Raw genomic sequence first — 21,596 nt, 5'->3', positions numbered from 1 at the left:
CAAATATGGGAATTCGGTGGTTGCGAGCGGCACAGGATCGGTCGGAGTGGCGAGCTTTGGGGGAGGCGTATGTCCAGCAGTGGACGTCTATCGGCTGACATGATGATGATGATATGCATTTCTTACTGAAGGCTTATGGCGCCCCCTAGCCAGCCCTAAGGTAGAACACTGTGGTTCGACATTCTAACAGTTTTTTTATTTATTTCAGTTTATATTATAAGGTACGTACGTACGTACGTACGTCAAGGAGTCGTAGATCGTCTCGGTCAACTTTTTATGGTTTTAGGGAAATGGCCAAGTATTCGTCTCCACCAAAGATTTAATTATATAGGTCTTTGGTCTCCACCAACATCGCCAATGAATACATTAGTCAGGCATGTCAGAATGAAGAACCCGTGAAGCTCCACAATCAGATACAGGTGAATAATTATTATAGCCTTGAACTGCGTTGTTATTGTCATTTTCTATTTAGTAAAACATACGTCTAGCTTTTCTTCGAATCGATATGTAGGTATTATTTTATAGATAAAGATTGGCAGTGCAAGGTTGATTGTGGTTCCGCCTTTGACAACTACATATCTTGATCTTATGTTATTTCGTAATTGTGTGGAAATTAAATAAATACAGATAATATTATCCTCATTACTAAACAGCGCGGAAACCAAATAGTGTGCGTGTGGAGTGGTCTGGCACAATGTGGGACAAAATTGTGTTATTTGTTACAATATGTATGGTAACTTTGTTTGTGAGAAAAATTATATCAGCAAAACCGAATAAAATTCAGTTTTATTCCTATTTCGCTTTTTTCTACGTAACAAGTTCTCTACTGGCATGTGTAATTTGGCCGTACTTCTTGTTGAGCCCGAAAAATGTGAGAAATGCAAAGTGAGTAATATACATATATTGCCTAGGTTCATGCCATTTCAACTTCGTTAAAAGAAAGCGAGTTATAAGTACCTACTATAAGACGTAATATATATTTTTATAATTATTATTATTATTAATAAACTGATTGAATGTTTCGATTACATTGTAAGAATATTAAAAATATTTGTAGTTTTTACAATCTATAATATCTATATGACTGCACATGAATTTATTTGGTTTTAATAAGACTTGTTTTTTAACAAAGTTATTACTATTATTCCTGTTAGTTGGGTACCGCACAAAATGTTATTTTGTTATTTTTGTTTGTCCTTTCGCTTCTCATTCTCTCGATATCGTTCAGTAGCGACAATCCAAAATCTAAATTTAAAGCTTCAGAACGTTTTATGGCTAGGAGCTGAAGAGTTAATGTAATTTTCTAGATTAAGTATACTATTTTAAGCAACGCATTCTCTACATATAGTCCGACAAGAAATTGTAGAAAATAAATGAGGGCGCCACTTCCTACGTAACTGTCACATTTTTGACGTAAAATGCTTAAACATGCCAACAATTTAGTATAGAAACTGTTTTAATTTGGGGTCTGTTCTAACGCCTTTAGAATAGAACTTAGACATTAAAAAACGTACATTGCTCCATTTCATTTCCAAAACAGAGTCAACTATTATTTACATAACAAATTTTAATTTATTTTTTAAACTAAGCTAAAGTATTTTTTTCTAATTCCATTAAAACTTATTGAAGACAGATGCATTCAAAGGAGAACCAAAAATTTCTTCCGGGTAGCCAAAGCATATGGACTCTTTCTGGCAAAGTCTATTACCGCACTACCATAATTTTTGGTGCGTAGCCAATGCATATAGGTGGCAGTCTCGTATATATATAAATATGAACGCTTCAGCAGGTTGGTTAGTCAAGATATGACCACTGTACGAAGCCTCCCGGTATACGAATCCTCCATACCTTCCCCTAAGTATTTAGTTGAACAATTACTTTAATACCTAATGCCCGTATTTTGAAGTGTAGTGGTCTTAAGACAAATTTATGTCACTTAGGTTATCAAATGACAATGAAATAACATAGAAAAAAAAACACTTTCTTTGCTGGCAACGCTACTTCTTACGCTTAAAGGTATCTGCGCTTAATAATAAGTACCTACCATTGCTATTTTTATTATTGTTTATCTTTCTTATTCTTAATATTAACTTGCCGTTTTGTTTATGGTACTAGCGAACATGAACGCAACATTTTAACCCATTCACACTAATAAAGGTATGAAATTTTGAACGTAAGCAAGTAATAGGCAAGGCCAAGAACCGGATCATCTTATTTTTTCTTAAATACGAGATACCACCAAGTAGATAATTTCGTTATAAGTTATAAGTGTTATCAAAGATAGATATAACTCCGTAATAGATGGATACAGTCTAAGGAAAAAACGTGCCTCGAAAATCACGAAAATTTGATTCTCGATCAGATGGCGCCACTAGTTTTGGCCTACACTCGTATAGAGGGCGTTGACTGTTTCGTTTGTTATTTATAATTTTAACGCATACCAGTGAAAGAACATGGGTCAAAATCATATAAAAATAATTAATGCAAATAAAAAAATCATTTATCCATATTTAAATACATTTTATCGTATTTTTATAAATATTTTTTTTTAGTTTTAAAGTGTGTCGAAAGATGGCAGTGAATTTACTGGGGTTACAAAATTTACTATGACAGTACCGCTCTAGTATAAGTTACTCTATGGTGTTATAGAGTCTGTTCGGAAAGAAAAGCGTCGTGGCAGAAACGGGAACTAACATTATCAATTTTATATGGCAATCAAACCTTTGACACCTGTCTTGTAAAAAGTAAACATACTTCAACAATGTGTATTTTTATTTACAAAACTGCAAGTTTTATGCATAAAATATTATCAAAACGGGATAAATCCGTACATAAAACTACAAGGGAAATTATATTTAATATTGTTCAGTTTTGTCAGCGGGAAGAAACCGGCTAAAAACCGAGTATATCGACTTACAAAAGGTCACACAACGTGCTTCGGCTATGACGGGTATTTATGTTGTATTTAATATAAAATAATTACCTATTTAATAGTCCCCCTAAGTAATTAGTCTCCGGTACATAATCGGTAAATATATTCATTAAAATAAAATATATTAATTTACGTAAATAATGAAGATCATTCGTGATCTTAAAATAACTGACAAATAGTTTTGATACTTTACCATTTTAGTCATATTTAATATTTGTATACTTAATTTATTTTCAGGACTGAGTAAAAGTACCTACGGTATCTCGAATAAAAGACAATTTTATTAGATGATATGCCATAATTTGTAATCCACATGTCAGATTCAAGCACATCCAGTTTAGAAGAAGACAGTTTGATGAGTGTCTCGTCTGGTTATTCTGAAGCTAGCTCAATCATAAGTTACGTTGAATATGTTGATTCAGAGGGCCTACCGCGAACACCGAAGTTCCCGCAGTTCTTTTACTCCAATCAAGGCGTAATTAGAGTGACAGAGAAAGATGCCCGCAATTTGCGAACTTCGGTGTTCGCGGTAAGCCCTCATACTTCGATTTAAATAAAAGTTTTTGATTCTAAATATTTCCTTATTTTTAGTTATGAAATATTATTTCATAAAGTTGGTCAAGCAAATCTTGTCAGTAAATAAGAACAAAAAAACTATAGGTACTCATCCCCTTCTTCTGGGTGCCGGCACCAGTGCAAGACAAAGACAGTATGACTCTCTCGGTCTACACCCGAAATGAGACAGTCCCTTGACAAACTATATTTTGCAGTGACTCGAATAATCCCAATAAGACCAACCTATTCAATGTTTTTATGTCCCAGATACTAAAATTACAGTTTGATTACCTACCCAATCTACCTATCCAGGTTTGTGCTAAAATAACTGTACTGGACGGGCAGATTGGAGTAAATTAGAACCTATCTAATTTTGTACTAATACGACAATTGGTATGGGCATGTATTTTCCATCGAACTGTCACTGTAGTATCTGAGATATAAAAACAAGTTGGTTTTAACCTTTGGGTAGAAGGTAAAATGGCAGTCACTAGTGCCTGTGGTAATTCATAGGATAAGGTCGCCGAGCCGACACCGGGCTCCCTTTAGTGACCTGTGGCAAAAAGCCGGAACAAAAGGATTCAAGTATCATGACCATTAGTGTCGTACTATAATTACGTCACAGTGTTGTCAGTATAGCAAAATCCGTAAAATAGCAACGGCGCGCCCTCAAATCCTACGACGCTTCTGTTTCCGCACAGACTAACAATAATTTAGTGACAATTGATAATATTTGTTTATTACTTGTTTATTATTATTATACATATCAGGGGCCCGTTTATCAAAAGCTTGTAGCTTGTAATACACGTGGAAGTCCCTATCTAACAAAAACTGTCAAAAAGGGACTTCCACTTGTATTACAAGCTACAAGCTTTTGATAAACGGGCCCCAGCACTTACAGATAAACCTTACGTGCTAATAGTGCTACGGGGAACGCGCAACGGTATTTGTGCTAACAGCTGGGAGTTTGTTAATTGACCGCGTATTATATGGAAAAAATATTTAATTAAGTATTCGGACTTCAAGGGATGTATAGTTTACCATACCATATACGAAGAGCGTTGGATGTAGGAAAGGGTATGCGCTGTCTATTTTTTTGTATAGGAATCGCGAATATTATATGTTTTAAATGAATTGCAATTCAATCGATAAACGTTTGAAATTATTTGTTGCCGACCCCGATCTCTCACGAGCCGTGGTTCGGTTTAAAGAAATTTATTGTCTAAGAAATTACAGAAATTTCACTTATAAGACAACTTATAAATAGCTAACTTAAAGTAATTATTTACAAATAACGCAATAAGCAAGCACTTATGATAATGTTTAACAATAAGCAACTGCATTTTCATGTGAACTAAAATTAAATACAAGAATAAAACTAAGAATCGACCCTAATGGTCTTAACCTAAGGTTTAGATTTAATTGGTTAGTAATAGGAATATATGAGGGTATATATTTTTTTTTTGGTGGTTGTGGAAAATACCGGGACTATGATAGGAAGAGGATAATTTTAAATAAACGTATCACACACGTAAATAACCGAATACGTAAAATGAAAAAAAGTAAACTATTCGACAAAGAAACTGATGAAAGCTGTAATTTTAAGTAGATACTGATATTTACAACTTTCGAAACGTTAATTTTGACTGCCCCGTCAGCGGTAAGGCAAATAAAATTTAACGTTTTTGTTCTTGGTAAATAGCTGAACTTGATAGCTTACACGGGCCACACTACGTTTTTTTTAATACTTAGCGCTTGATAATCCAGTTTCCGAATAATTTACAAGGCAGCACACGTACAACGCCATCTAGTTGAGCTGTCAAAAATAAGTCAATAATATTTTGCACCACTCATTATATTCCTTTGTCTATTGTATAGGCAAATGCTGGTGATAAACCAATATCTCCTTTTATAACATTCCCTATGGCGCCAGCAAATGTAGAGCCTTAAACATAATATTGTAATTAGTAATTATAAGATATTGTGTTAAAGGCACATCATTTATATAATTACAAGTAGGTAATTAATAATTACTTTTCAGGTTATCCGCCAATATACTAAAGCATATAACGAAGGTATTAGACATAAAGTGGGAACTCCGGAACGGAGAGATCCTAACCGAAGACCGCGGAGCTGTGATAGTTTCTAATCATCAGTCTGCTTTTGACATCCTTGGTAAGAATATACTATGCATTGAAACCCTTAAAGAATTAGATTTCTTCCTGTATTTGCATGTCAACAAAGTGGCAAGATGTTTTTATTCATTTTGTATATACATATTTTGTTCATTGGGTTGACCCAAATTGACATTTCTAAGTTATTTATAGTGCTACTAGCTGTTTCCCGCGACTTCGTATGCGTGGATTTGTCAGTTGTGGCTATATAAGTCTTTTACATGAGCATAGAACATTATGCAGCAAAAGATATCAGTAGGGACGGTTAATCATTGGTTAATAATTACCTATATACAATGCATGAAATTTGACTGTACTTTTTTTCCACAGGCAACTAATACTCATCGAGACAATTCTAAAAACCCTAAACACAATTAGGTTGCGTTGTTTTATCACAGAGTTCCTATGACCACCTCCTGTCTACAGCATCAGACCAGCTCGTTGGTACCATAATATTGCATTGTCACCCGACTTACATGCGTATGCAAATTTTCAGCTTCATCGGAAACGGGGAAGATGGTTAAATTAGTTACTTTAGATTCCATTACATAGTTAGTTGATTCCATCATGAAGTTCCAGTTCATACCTTCCGGCTCCATCATCAGATCAACTCGACAGTACCATATTATTGTATTGTCATCAGAACTACATACAGCTGCCAATTTTCATGACGCTACGATCCTTGGAAGATGGTTACATTAGTTACCTTAGATTCCATTACATAGTTAGTTACATACAGGTCGACCTAACAAAAGCTTGTTAAAAAATTGTTCTTGATACCCACTCACCCCTCTTTTTTTAAGATTTTCAAGTCTACTACTTATTTAAGAAAAAATGTTCGCTCCCGATGCAAACTTTATTAATACAAACTTCAAAAACGGTGAAATCAGTTTTCGTCTATTTTAATATAATGCCCTTTTACCAAGTTTCAAGCTCCTACATTAAAAGAAAACTTGTGCCACATATAAACTTAACTACATCCCCTTTTTAACCCCCTTATAGGTTGAATTTCTAAGAACGTTGAAATAACTTTTTTTGTTATCTTATACAATGCCTTTCTAATAAGTTTCGAAGCATTTGTAATAGATTCAAACTTTCAAGCCCAATATTTAAAAACGCTTATATTACTTTTCTTGTATTCTAATAATATGCCTTTATACAAAGATTGAAGTGCCGCACTCAAAAAAAGGTTTGATCTCCATACAAATTTTCAACCCATTTTTTACAAGCTTGGGGGCTTTATGAATTTTCAAAAATGCTGAAATTAGTCATTTTCTCTTTTCATTAAATATCTTTCTACGAAGTTTCAAGTACCTAGTTTAAAATAAAATTAGGACCCCTACAAACTTTCAACCCCTTTATAATCCTGTTAGGGGATGAATTTAAAAAAATGCTGAAATTACTTTTCCTGTATTCTAATAATATACAGTTTCAAGTCCCGCACTTTAAAAAATATTTGAATTTCATACAAACTTTCAACCCCTTTTTCACCACCTTAGGGGATGAATTTACAAAATCGCTGAAATGGCTTTTCTTGTATTCTACTAATATGCCCTTATACAAAGATTCAAGTCCCGCACTCAGAAAAATATTTGATCTCCATACAAACTTTCAACCCCCTTTTCACCAGATTGGGGGATGAATTTTTAAAAACGCTGAAAATAATTTTCTTGTTTTTTTAATATAATACCTTTTTGCAAAGTTTCAAGTTCCTAGCTTAAAATAAAATTTGAACCCCAACACCAACTTTCATCCCCTTTTTAACCCACTTAGGGGTTGAATTTCCAAAAACGCCGAATTCCTTTTTTGTAATCGGCTATTATGCCTTTCCAAGAAGTTTCAAAGCATTTGTAATGGATTCAAACTTTCAACCCCTTTTTAACCCTCTTAGGGGATGAATAAAATAAACGCAGAAACTATTTTTCCTATATTATAATAATGTGCCCATATACAAAGATTCAAGTCCCGCACTTGAAAATTTTTTTGGTCCATATACAAACTTTCAACCCCTTTTTCACCACCTTAGTGGATGAATTTTTTAAAAACGCTGAAATTATTTTTCTTGTGTTTTAATAATATATCTTTTCCCGAAGTTTCAAATTCCTAGCTTAAACTAAAACTTGAACCCCATACAAACTTTCATCCTCTTTTTCGAACGACCGGTCTGGCCTAGTGGGTAGTGACCCTGCCTGTGAAGCCGATGGTCCTGGGTTCGAATCCCGGTAAGGGCATTTATTTGTGTGATGAGCACAGATACTTGTTCCTGAGTCGTGGGTGTTTTCTATGTATTTAAGTATTTATGTATTATATATATAGTTGTCTGAGTATCCATAACACAAGCCTCCTTGGGCTTACCGTGGGACTTAGTCAATCTGTGTAAAGATGTCATATATATATATTTTAACCCCTTTTGCGGTTAGTAAAAATACTAACAATAAGTTACATACTTATCATCTGGTTCTGATACCCCTAAATATTCCTATGACACTATAGTCAAAAAAATCTTGCACGAATATTTATGCAAAAAAACTAATCTTAATTCAATTACCTTAACCTTATCAATCTCTACTAATATTATAATCTGTGTTGAAAAAAAAAAACATTACTCTAGCTTCAAAAACCACGGAGGAAACAGTCGAGTACGTTTGCATGGAGAAATGAGCACTCCTGTTGCCTCTTAAAGCACGCATTAAAACAAAGAGTGACAGCCTAAGTACTACAGTTTTCTCTATTCTTAAAAAAATCAGTTTACTCCTCGTACATTTTGTATACCTAAGCCATGTTTTTGGTTTCAACTAAACCCTAAACATTTGTCCCCAGCTGTACAAATAGGACAAAAAAAAACCACTGTCACCACTGGGCACAACTGAAAGGTGATGAGGATGCCGACTTTTATTATTATTTAAAGCATTTGTACTGTATTTGTTAATTGTTACAGGCTTATTCAATGTGTGGGAGGTAGTAGGTAAAATGACAGCTATAGCCAAAAAAGAAATATTTTATGTGTGGCCGTTTGGATTAGCGGCATACCTTGCCGGGGTGGTCTTCATAGACCGCAGTAACGCAAAAAAATCATATGACCAACTGAAGATCACATCCGACGTTATGGTGAATCAGAAGGTAAACTGACTTTTTTTACTGACCGTAAATTAAGACCAACTAGTATTTGTAATTCTAACAGCACTTTACTTTCCTGTATTATTTAGAATTAAACCTAACTAGAGACTATCAACGTTTCAAGAGTCTGTCACAATCGTCTATTGCAATTTAACGTTTATTACCTCTATGCTGCGACTGTTATGAAATAGCTATTTATGAAACAAGTGCGGAAATCATCTTTACGCACGTGTATCATACAATGTTTTACTATGCATTGTGCGAGTAATTAAAAAAACATATCATGGCAAATAAGTTTAATTATTAAAAGGAGTGTTTTAAATCGACACGAGTTGCGAATTACCTATTCCCACGTGTATCGTACAACGTTTTACAGTACATATGGCCCTTTAAACTTTCGACATATGCACGAAAAGTGCTCTTTTACGCACTAGTGCGAGTAAGTAGTACCATATGTACTGTAAAATATAATTTGACAGTTTTGACACAGGATGAAACTCAAATATGACTCAAATCTTGAATGTACTCGTAGCTATATTTTTCCACCACAGCAGCTGGTAAAGGCTCTCTTGATTGTTCAAAAACGGATGAGAAAGTTTCATTTTATACACATGTATGGCAAAGTAATCTGATGCTAATTTTGATTCGTTTCCTTATGTTAGCTGGTAGAATTGATTTTTAAATGTTGATTTTTAGATGATACATATTTAATAACGTTCATTTTCATTTGATTTTATTTTATTTTGTTTGATATTTTACATTTAGAATTTTCCTCGCATCAATTGGTGTGGTGAAATTTTTCGTGTTTCACTGGGTGGCAAAGTTTGTGTAACCCTCGTGCCTTGAAATCCTCGCAACACTTTAGATTCCACTTTTCGAACCACTCGATACGCTTGAGGTTCAATTTTGGATTGTTTCGCTTGCTATTTATACAACAACTTTGCAACTTGTAAAACTAATAACTATTGTTACCCCTACTCTATTTTTGTCAGTTTATGCACATATTTCATTTTACAATCAATGAACGTATGGATTAATCAATCAGGATAAAAAAATTAATTGAAATGGGGTTGGCAACTGTCAAAAGTTTGCATTGCATAGATGGCGCCATCATACCTTGCCACTTTTTCTAAGAGATTTGGCTTAAAGGGCTGGCATCCAGGGCATAAAATTCCATTAAAAAAAAAATTGTCACAATTCTAGGGATTGACAGGGCAAGCTATGCTGGCGCCATCTGCTAAATACTTCGACCAGCCAACCCCATTGACAAATAACCAGTTCGTTTCCTTTTATGTTTCTTTCCTACATTACTGCAATGTTTACAAACCCGTGACGTCACAAACGGACGCCATGACACTAACGAGCGTTTTCGCGCGAGTCTTAAAGTAGCTATTAAAATGCAATTATTTATGTTAAAATTTATGAGTGTCGCTGACAGTGCTGAAACATTGTATTTTTCGGAACCAGGTACTTGTCTTGTCTACATGCTTATTCCATAACATATAACATGCAGATCTTTTACCAATATTTAAGTGGTTAGCTTTACCTCGGTCTAACCGTTTAAGTTTACATGTAAATATTATTTACGTGTCTGCTGTAAATACTGCCTACATTTGGTATTAGCTACAGGAGTTAATTAAGGGCTGCCACTGTGTTATTGTTATTATTTTTATATCTTCTAGTATCTGATTATCGCTGTAGTTCCGCGTTTATTACTCAAAGTAAAGTCCCAACCGTAATAAAAGCATAAAACTTGGCATGTACCGAGGCCTGTGTAAGGACAACAAAATAGTAGCGGATACAACATGTCAAGTGGTTCTTTCCCCCCTATTTTTTCCTTTATCTACACTAGCGACCCGCCCTGGTTTCGAACGGGTGCATTGGTGCAATGCTGATGTATTATACATATAAACCTTCCTCTTGAATCACTCTATCTATTAAAAAAAAAAACTGCATTAAAATCCGTTGCGTAGTTTTAAAGATCTAAGCATACATAGGGACAGACATCCATCCAGACAGCAGAAAGCGACCTTGTTTTATTTATGTAGTAATAAACCATTAAGTCTTTAAACACTTAAAAATTTTAGGTAAAAATTTGGCTCTTCCCGGAAGGTACCAGAAACAAAGACTACACTAAAATGCTACCATTTAAGAAAGGTGCCTTTACAATGGCGATATCTGCACAAGTACCTATAATTCCTGTTGTGTTCTCTCCGTATTATTTCATAAATAGGAAGAAAACTCTATTTCAAAAAGGTATAGTATTAACTTAATTCTGATTATTATTTAAAATATGTGATACATTTATATGTAACGGTTTCATTGCTTTTAGGTCACATAGTCATGCAATGTCTACAACCTGTTACAACCAAAGGCATGACTTTAGACGACCTGCCCAGATTAATGGAGGAAGTGCGGAATTCCATGGAGGCCACTTATGACCAGCTCGCTATTGAGGTGTTGGGCAATTTGCCGAAGAATTACCAGCACACGACAGCGGGATAACAATGGCTTAATCAGACGTAATTCTACGTTCACTTCAGGTCTATAATATATGGTAGCACAAGAAATTATTCTACCTAATGACTGTCCAAATTGCAGGAATGGGTCTCAGAGGACAATTGAACACTAATCGCCTTAACCCGCGTTCAGTACCCCTAGTAGTGTAAATTTCATTAGATGACGTGTGACGTGACTCACGTGACGTACGCGTTTGCGTCGTCTCATTTTGTATGGGATTTTGAGTTTCCAAAAAGTCTCGTTTGGCGCGCTATTCATAATCCCATACAAAATGAGACTTAACGCAAACGTACGTCACGTGAGTCACGTCACACTATCGAATGAAATTTACACTAGGGGTTCTCAACAGAAATGTATTGATGTTAGCAGCATACCGTATACTGATTTGTGTGAGCTATTTATTAGATCATAAACTGACTTGTGTACTATTGGTTAATTGAAGGAGGTGGTGTAGTATGGAGATTTATAATTTATATTAAATAAAAATATGATTGTATCGAGAGAGTGTAAAATATTGAACCCTGGATGGTAACATCGTTGTAACGAAATTAGATTATAGTAGTTTATACTACATATAGGTGAGCAGACTTATACGGTTAAACGGTAGGTAGTTTAACTGAGGCGGTTGGTAAGAAGTTTATTATGGTCAGCTACGGACCGGTAGAAGTCTTGGCTGCATCAAGCCGATTTGTTTTTGGGTACGTAATTAAAAATGAATATACATATAACTAGTTATAGTCCTAAAACTCGGCTACTTTCCACTAGCAGTTTTGAATGATTCACAGTTAGTTTCACTAGACTTATATTGACCGGGATATAGACCGTGATCCGTGAACGTTGACACCCACCCGCTATCTTCAGTTTACCCGTGAACAAGATGCATGTAACTGCGTCGAAATATCGGGACCTCAAAAACAATACAAAAGGTAATCACGGTCTATATCCCGGTCAATATAAGTCTACTTTCCACTAGAATATCATCGCGCAACTTCTTTATTAACCGACTGAGATAGTAGTAGACCTGTGGTAACGGTTATTTTTAAAACCTATGTTTGGAATACAGCCTTGCCAAACCCATAGAAAGTTTAATGAATTATTTATTTAAAACAATGAAAACGGATTATATCGCGTATATTGAATTTATTATAAATTCAATATACGCGACATAATCCGTTTTCATAGTTTTATTTCATGAGTAACTATCGCGGTAACCGAAGACAAACTTATTTATTTAATTTAATATATTGAAATATAATCGTTTTAATAATAAAACTAATCTTTAAAAAAAGTAAATCCGACTTTAAAGAATATAAAATATCATCCCATTTTATATGCGCTAGCTACTGATACGTTTGAAGTCGGTGCCAAGCCATATCATAAAAGCGTCAACACGCCGTCAACCCGAAAGCCAACCCTGGTACACTTCGATAAGAAAGAAAGAACCAGTATTGTAATTATTTGGCTTGGCACCGACTTCAAACGTATAGCTAGCGCAAATAAAACGGGATGATATTTTATTTTATTCTTTTTGAAGTCAGGTTTTGTTTTAAAGATTAATTTTATTTTTAGTTTTTCTTACCAGTGATGCATCATTCTGCAAGACTCGTTCCTGTCTTGGCAAACTATCATGTCACTAAACATTTTTGCGCTTTAGGTGCGTTCCAAGTTTCTAGGTCTGGATCTGAAGCCATCTAAATTTGAGGAGTTGGACCTCATAGAACCCATCACCAGAACTAGACCAATAAATAGAACAAAATAAAATTAAACAATAAATATAAGTAGCTAAGTACTACTTATCTCTCAAAAAGTGAAGTGAAGTTTGAGAGTCTCTTAGTTGAATAACACTCTTCAAACTTATTTGATACCTCTAACTCAAATGGAGACAGGACAATTACCTAGTGGAAGGTAAGAAAAGTTTTTCCAATCAAACTTGTGAGCGCAGATGTGCTCTTTAATGAGCGATTGCTCTTTGGTACCTAGAACCATTTCCTATAAAAAATACGGGAAAAGTCGTTTTAACGCGGTATTTTTCTAAGTACATAATTGCCGAATGAAAAATGTATTAAAGACAAAAATGTAACCTTGGAATAACCGGTATCAGCATCGCTCGATAGTCTCGATACTGATAGAGAATGATAAGAAACGAACAAGACGAATAAAGAACGAGTGACGAATGCAGAATGATACGAAATAAACGAGAAACCGATGAGACGAGCGATGCTGATACCGAATAACTTAATTACTTATTGAGTTAATTATTTTTTCGCGGGCGGGAATTAAGGACTGTTCGAGTTGTTTGAATTTAATTAAAGTCAGTGTGGCCAAAGCCGTCAGCGGGGTGAATCCGTACAACAGCATTTGCGGCTATTCTGACAAAAGTATACACTTGCTGACTCGATCGGTAAAGCAGAGAGCATATTTAACACCAGCAGTCAAAAATAGATAGCGCTCAGTAGTCGGTAAATAAAAAAAAATGAAGTACGTGATATAATAGTCATCTTTTCAGTCATGTACAGTGTTTAGGCAACGAAGCTTGCTGAGTTACCTAAGTAAGGTACGAGATTGAAAAGCTTGAGTATATCACTATTGTATACAATACTTTTTCTACGAGTCATCTAAAATAATATATTTTTTTGCTATAAAACCTAAATAATTAATGAAAATTGGTAGTATCTCAGTAGACAAAAATATTTGCGCGTTTATGCCTTTTCTATGGGAGCGCAGCAGCCCTTGATTGGTCAAATTCTTTTATAGTTGACTACAGCGTATCGAAATGAATATTATATTTGAGTTGGGAGAGAGTTTTTTTAAATTAGCGAGTGAACAAATCCGTCCATTACGAAACGGGAAAAATCATCATGGGAATTTCCCTATTTCATATATTGCCAACCTTTTTTTATTTGACTATTCATGATGACAAATTTCTTATATTGTCAAATGTCTTATATAAATTCGTAGTAGCTTTCGTGGATCAACCTATATCTGTGCTTAGTTATTTTAATACATTTAAAATTATAAAGTAGATATTATTTTTAAACTTTTGTAAAATGTTTAGTTATTACTCCTGAATTTAAAAATAATAAAATGCCCTCATTATTGGAAAATATACAAGAATTGAACAATTGACACACAACGTACACATTAGTTTTTTATGTTGACAAATTGTTTCTTTTTACTACATAGTATAAAACAAAGTCGCTTTTCGCTGTCTGTATGTCTGTCCCTATGTATGTTTAGATCTTTAAAACTACGCAACGGATTTTGATGCGATTTTTTTAATAGATAGAGTGATTCAAGAGGAAGGTTTATATGTATAATTTGTAAAGGTTTTGTGTAAATTAGTTGAGCTACCCGTGCGAAGCCGGGGCGGGTCGCTAGTTAAAGATAAAATTCAAGTATGAAACCTTTAAAGAAATCGACTTAAAAATATATATTATTGGAATGAATTTAATTATTAAAAAATATACAAGAATTGAACAATTTACACACAACGTTCACATTAGTTTTTAGGGTTCCGTACCAAAGGGTAATAACGGGACCCTATTACTAGCAATAATACATAATTAAATACGTCATAATTTCATAGAAGTTTGACGTTTAAAATAACACTTGCACTGCGTGTGCTATCAATATTGCAGACTTGTCTTGGTCTGACTCTATAGCTAGGTCTCTAATTAGTTTATGTAGCTTCAGATACCATAGTAAAAAAAAACCGGCCAAGTGCGAGTCGGACTCTCGCACCGAGGGTTCCGTAACGTGAGTGAAAGGTAAATTGCGGTTTACGATTTATGACGTATTAAAAAAAAACTACTTACTAGATCTCGTTTAAACAAATTTTCGGTGGAAGTTTGCATGTTAATGTACATCATATATTTTTTTCAGTTTTATCATTCTCTTATTTTAGAAGTTACAGGGGGGGGGGGGGGGGGGGGACGACGACACACACATTTTACCACTTTGGAAGTGTCTCTCGCGCAAACTATTTAGTTTAGAAAAAAATGATATTAGAAACCTCAATATCATTTTTGAAGACCTATCCATAAATACCCCACACGTATGGGTTTGATGAAAAAAATATATTTGAGTTTCAGTTCTAAGTATGAGGAACCCCCAAAATTTATTGTTTTTTTTGTGTGAAAATCTTAATGCGGCTCAGGATACATCTACTTACCAAGTTTCAACAGTTCTTATAGTTTCGGAAAAAAATTGGCTGTGACATACGGACGGACAGACAGACAGACAGACAGACACAGACATGACGAATCTATAAGGGTTCCGTTTTTTGCCATTTGGCTACGGGAACCCTAAAAATACAGCGAATTTAAGTTTTTCATACTAAACTTGTTTTTGCTCTATTTCGTTTGTTTTACTAGAGCTATATAAACTAAGTAATTAAAAACCTAGATATACCTCATGTCATTGTATGTGAAAAGTTTCATTACAATCCAACGCGTAGTTTTAAAATGAGAACGAAACTCCGTTAAGCTTAGAATAAATTTAAAAGTGGGAAAATTACTGCCTAGGGTGAACTCCGTTTGTATGGGAAGGTAAAGCTTGCCGGGGCTCTTAAAAACAGAATGTACTCTAGCAGGTTTTTACCTAATGAATAATTATTAAACAAAAGATTAAATAAAAAAAATATTTTGTATATTTTAACAAACTTTGCTACCAAGTGAAACACAATTTGTTACACCACACCAACGCTAGGAAAATACTAACTGTAAAACATTACAAAAAATCAAATCCGAATGATTCTTTTTTAATACGTATCATTCAAAATCATCATTTAAAAGTCAGTTCTACTCGCCGACCTCAGAAATTAACTAAAAATTTTCATCAAATTACTTCGCCACTCTTATTGATAAAATGCAATTTTCTCTTCAGTTTTTGAAAGATAAGGGGGGTCTTTAGGGGGTGAAAATTAAATTGTATCATTATGTGTATACAATCCGCAGAGAGGTCGTTATTCATTAAGCATAATATGATGTTTTCTCAGACTAACTTGTCTGATTATCTCTACTCTTACTCAAAACATTCCCGAACCGAAACCCCAATGTATGCAGTGACCAAACAGTCATGTCACTTTTAAGTTTCACGCTTTATACTTTCGAAATTTCAAGTTCTGCAACAGAATCCATTAAGATTTGAGAAGTTCCCTCAATCTCATCAAAACAGGACCTTGACAAAAATGTTCGTTAAACCCGCATTTTTGTCTCCGCCTTTTTAACATTAAACACATCGATGGAATTGCGCAATAATGGTGGTATGGGCAGATTTGTTTAATGTGTTTCAATAGAATTCTGATGCCCGGAGGACCATTCGGTACACCCTATATTTTTCATCACACTTACTAAGAGAAAGTAGTTTTAAACGTACGGAGCACTAAAAATTCATAGCGTGTAGCAAAATAAATTGTAACATGTCGCGCGAGTGACTAAAACAAGTGAGTCTAAACCGTAAAATGATTTAATGTTAGTATGTCTCACAACAGTTTAAATTCGATAAATTGTAGTTTAATATTGGTATAGGTAAGTACCAACCTCATTTGTCGTGTATCTTGTACAGTGAACAAATTTGGCAGGGTAACTCGGAAACCCTAATCCGGTATGTGCAATATTCTCCGTTTATCCAATAAACGAGATCGAAGAGTAGATACCTATCATTGAAATCCAGTCTATTGCGGTAACAACAATGTTGGTTAGAGTTACAAAATCGAGGAGTAGAGGGGAAGTTTCGTTTCGATTTCATTAAACGAGGAAGCCCGGACTGTAAAAGATATCTAAGTATTGCAAACAGCCGTACAGATAAAATTTATGGCGTTGTTTTGATAGCGGAGGAGTAAATGTGTTATTTTTCTTTTGCGCCCTTCTGACATGGAAAACTGTTTGGACACCATTCAACCCCAATAGAATAACTAAATTTTGTAAAAAAGAGTAGGGTATGCTATGCTATTAGGGTGACACTAATATAACAAAATGCCATCGAAAAAAAAAACACTTTTTAGCTTAAATTCTATATTCTATTCCAATTGAAAATTGGAATAAAATTCCAATTGAAATAACCTTTTTAGTTAGCTATTTCCCTATTATATTCGGAAATAATCGTGCCGAAAAAAATGTGTAAAAACAGTGAAAAAACACCCAAATCACCATGCACGTGCCTTTAATTGCAGAGTTATTCCTCATGGATCCCATCATCAGATCAAAACCAGATTAATATGGGACCACCAGGTAGGTCCTTTCGAACAAAAAAAGAATTAAGGTCAGTACGGGTAAGTGTAGCTACGAGACAAGTGTCACCGACCTTCATATTACGTAAAATAATTGAGATTTTGATACTGCTATAATTTGTTGTTATGAGTAAATAAACTATCAATTGTAATTTATTACTAAAGGTGACGTTGTCAAGCAATTTGAGATTATCGTCATTTTGAATCTCACAATTATTTAAATATGAGTTGGAGCCTACACGTGGCATACAATGAGGACTGGGAAAGTGTGTCTATCTCACTTGAGGCAAGTGTGACTGTATGTTACACTTGCCCCGTATCAGAGATCGTAAACAATCTAATAGCTCTTGCCCGCGACTTCGTCTGCGTGGAATTATTAATTAAGGTACCTACCTTATTTTTTATCTCACCGGTATGTATTATGTTTCATCTTCATCTAATAAGTCTAATAACCGTAATTCGCCGGCTGGGACAACAAGCGCCACAGCGTTATGAAGTGTGTTTATTCCTATAAATAGAAGGTCATTTTGTTTTGTTCACATATTTTTTTCAGTCGTAAATATTTTTTTCTTAAAAGTGCATTTTTCATTAAAAAAGGTTTTCCACCCCAGGTTGGAACATATATGTTACAGTTACCCCGGATTATATTTTATCATAAATGATGATAACTTACTAAGTATATAGTATAAATCAAAATTTATAAATTATCATCGTTTAGTATAATGGTTATTGCGTTTTAATATTAAAAATTGTTGTCTAGCGTGCACTAACAAAGTTACCTCATTTTGCTGGGGAAGTGTGACTCGACTCTACTTTCATTAAAGACCTTAAATACCATCTGTAAATCATCAAACGAACATAAAACACATTGATTTCAGCTAAAGTTGAACCATACCATATTGTACAACATTATGGTATGGTTTGGCACAGTTCGAAATCCAACTTTATGATATTGATTTATGTGTTCAAAGTATAAACTTTTACAAAAGTATGTCACAGTTACCCATATTGACCTTACTCAAATCGGACCAGGTCTTGGAGTAATTGGTGAACATACATTAAAAAAATAGCCACAACCGAATACAGAACCTCCTCCTTCTGGGTAAAGAAGTCGGTTTAAAATGGGTAATCACTAGTGAACGAACAACATTTTCTAGTAAATGAACAGGTTGGCGCCAACTGTTAGTTAGAACAAAAATTTGACAGTTCCGAACAACTGACAGGCCGATATCGTCCGGCGGACTGATAGTCAGTGAGCCCATTTAGATCTTACTATAAGGGTAGTTTATTCATTGGCGCCAACCTGTTCATTTACTAGAAAATGTTGTTGTTGCGGACTGATCCGCAGGACGATATCGGCCTGTCAGTTGTTCGGAACTGTCAAATTTTTGTTCTAACTGACAGGCCGATATCGTCGGCGGCATGGAGACTGTATAAAGGAGCCAAATCTCTATGTATGAAAAGTGTCCATCAAAAAGCAGTAATTAGGCGGCGCCACCATACACCGAAATACTACCAAAAACAACCTACGTAATTTGGTCGGGTTATTTGTTGCCTTATATGGTTCATGTTATACTCATGTCCCAGAGCCTAACTAGCGCCACCGGAGAGATTAGGAACTATTATTTAAAGCTTAACGCGGTCACTTTTACAACAATTCTGCCATAAGAGATTGCGATCCTTTCTATACCATCCATAGTCGGCGGACTGATAGTCAGTGGGCCCCTTTAAGGCTGTTTGGAAAGTTTGTTTGGTATTTTAAGAATTTATACGAACCGATCTCTTTAGTAATTTTATTGTTTCTAAATCTTAAAACAATTTAAATAAAATTAACAGGTGTTGTAGTTCATTTCCTGGCTCTAAAAGTTAAAATTGAATTTACGCGACACACTGGTCTCAGGTTAGATAAAAAAATATTGCAATGCTAGTAAAAACTATACCTCATCACAAATTCAAAAACATATTACGAAATCTGAAAAACATGAATTAATTCACTGGAACCAGCGGGTGAGCTCTAGTTAATGTTCAGAACGCATCTTAATTGACGTCACGGACGGCCGATTGCGTCCGAAATCCGAAGATCGGCAACGAACGGATGCATATACAACGGCCGCCAACAGCAGCCAACGGCAATCTTCCAAAATATATTGAACGACCAATTCGAGTTGCACTGTTAATTTAATTATGATTTACAAAATAAATCTTTGTATATTTATTATATACACAAATATAAATAACAAGTCTTCATTGAAAATCCACCTAGGCATCCCTGCACTCTTTCTAGGTGAAAGGAGCCTAGGTCTCAACAGTTATAAAACAATGGTTAAAAACAACTATTTATTAGTGAATATTATCAAGTCAAGTGTAAATGGCACATGCGATTGTGTTTTCGTAGCTAGAAAAAAAAACACACACTATACATATTTCATACATGCCCGAAACCATTACTGTGGCACGTAAATCTCAGGGTAGCGAACTTTTCTCCTTATTACAGGCTCATACAAATATTTCACAGCTTTAGCCATTTAACATGATCTTGGTGTAAAATCTGTTAAGCTGGAGTTGAAACAAATGTAGCCAAACCTAAATATAGATTATACACAGTGGACAAAAAATACGAGGACTGGCAGAAATATACAGAATTCTTGTCTTTCGAGAAATTGTGCGTTTCGTTTCTTTATTCACTAGAACTGTTAATTCACTGGTACACTTACCCTATGAATTAAGTAAGGGTTATAAAATAGGATTATTAAGCTGATTTACAGTTGTTTATAGTGGTTTTACCAAAGAAAAACGCTATAACGACCGACGACCGGTCTGGCCTAGTGGGTATAGTGACCCTGCGTATGAAGCCGATGGTCCTGGGTAATCCCGGTAAGGGCATTTATTTGTGTGATGAATACAGATATTTGTTCATGTGTCATGGGTGTTTTCTATGTATATAAGTATTTATATATTATAGAAATCGTCTGTATACCCACAACACAAGCCTTCTTGAGCTTACCGTGGGGCTTAGTCTATTTGTGTAAAAATTACCTATAATATTTATTATTTATTTATATTAATATATATGTTGGCTAGTCTCTCTTTCATCTAAGCATTCATTTTTAACCCCCGGCGTAAAAAGAGGGGTGTTATATGTTGAAATATTAAATAAATAAATAATATCGTGTCCATGGGCGACGGTATTACCTATTAAGTAGCTAACCATCAGGCGATTCGGCTTCTTGTTTGCCTTCTATATCCTGTCTATATCCTGATAAAAAAACCTATTTAAAATTTGTCCAGGACCCCATGAAGTGGATGATTAAGTGACCAAAAGAATTATAACGAATCGTTTTATTGATTTAGTGCACTACAACTGATAGGCCGATATCGTCCGGCGGACTGAATAGTCAGTGGGACCCTTAAAGAATAAACTGCGTGAGTAGCGTTGCAGTATACCTATAAATAAAACGGCAGGTAGGTACATATATTAAGTAGGCTTTGAACTAGCATCCAATGGTGTGTCCAGTGTTATACTGCCACATTCTACTGCTAACTTCATAGCAAACATTGGGACAGAATACCCTTCTATTTACGCGATAGGGTAATTTTCCCTAATTCGCCATTTTCGTTAATTCGTCAGTTTCCCTAATTCGCAAATGCCATCAAAGTATTTGATTCGTCAATTTCTAATTCGTCAGTTTACCCAATTGACAATATGTCACTTTCACTAACTGGTCACTTCACGCAATGTATAGTCGGAGTACCTAGATATTTTGATGAAATTTTGTAAGTATATTTGAGTGGGTCCCTGGAGAGTTTGGAAATACAATTGGACTCGGTAAATGGCGCTCCGGCTGTGGAATGAGCTCCTCTGCCGAGGTTTTCCCGAGGGTCTACAGTTAGGGGGTCTCCAAAAAGGAAGTGTACAGATTTTCAAAGGGTCGGCAACGCTCATGTACACGTCTGGGCACGTAGCTAAGGTCGCGTTTCCCTAGTTAAAACTAGTTTTAAACGGTCGGAGAAAACGCGTTTTTATTAATTAACACTAGTTTTCCGAAACGCCTGGTGAAAATTAGTTTTA

The 21,596-nt window shown here is 35.0% G+C and overlaps 1 protein-coding gene across 1 annotated transcript; it reads left to right on the top strand.

The window, feature by feature from the left end:
• The first annotated feature begins 620 nt into the window (after positions 1–620).
• On the top strand, positions 621–11,427 carry LOC134753971 (1-acyl-sn-glycerol-3-phosphate acyltransferase alpha-like). The gene is made up of 5 exons (XM_063690010.1): positions 621–885; positions 5,529–5,662; positions 8,600–8,781; positions 10,866–11,034; positions 11,111–11,427. Exons 1-5 carry the CDS (start codon positions 695–697, stop codon positions 11,281–11,283), a joined length of 849 nt encoding a protein of 282 aa, XP_063546080.1. The 5' UTR covers positions 621–694; the 3' UTR covers positions 11,284–11,427.
• The last annotated feature ends 10,169 nt before the right edge of the window (positions 11,428–21,596 follow it).

Source organism: Cydia strobilella, chromosome Z, assembly GCF_947568885.1.
Source record: "Cydia strobilella chromosome Z, ilCydStro3.1, whole genome shotgun sequence".
Taxonomy (NCBI): domain Eukaryota; kingdom Metazoa; phylum Arthropoda; class Insecta; order Lepidoptera; family Tortricidae; genus Cydia; species Cydia strobilella.
This window is presented reverse-complemented; position numbering and strand designations above follow the sequence as displayed.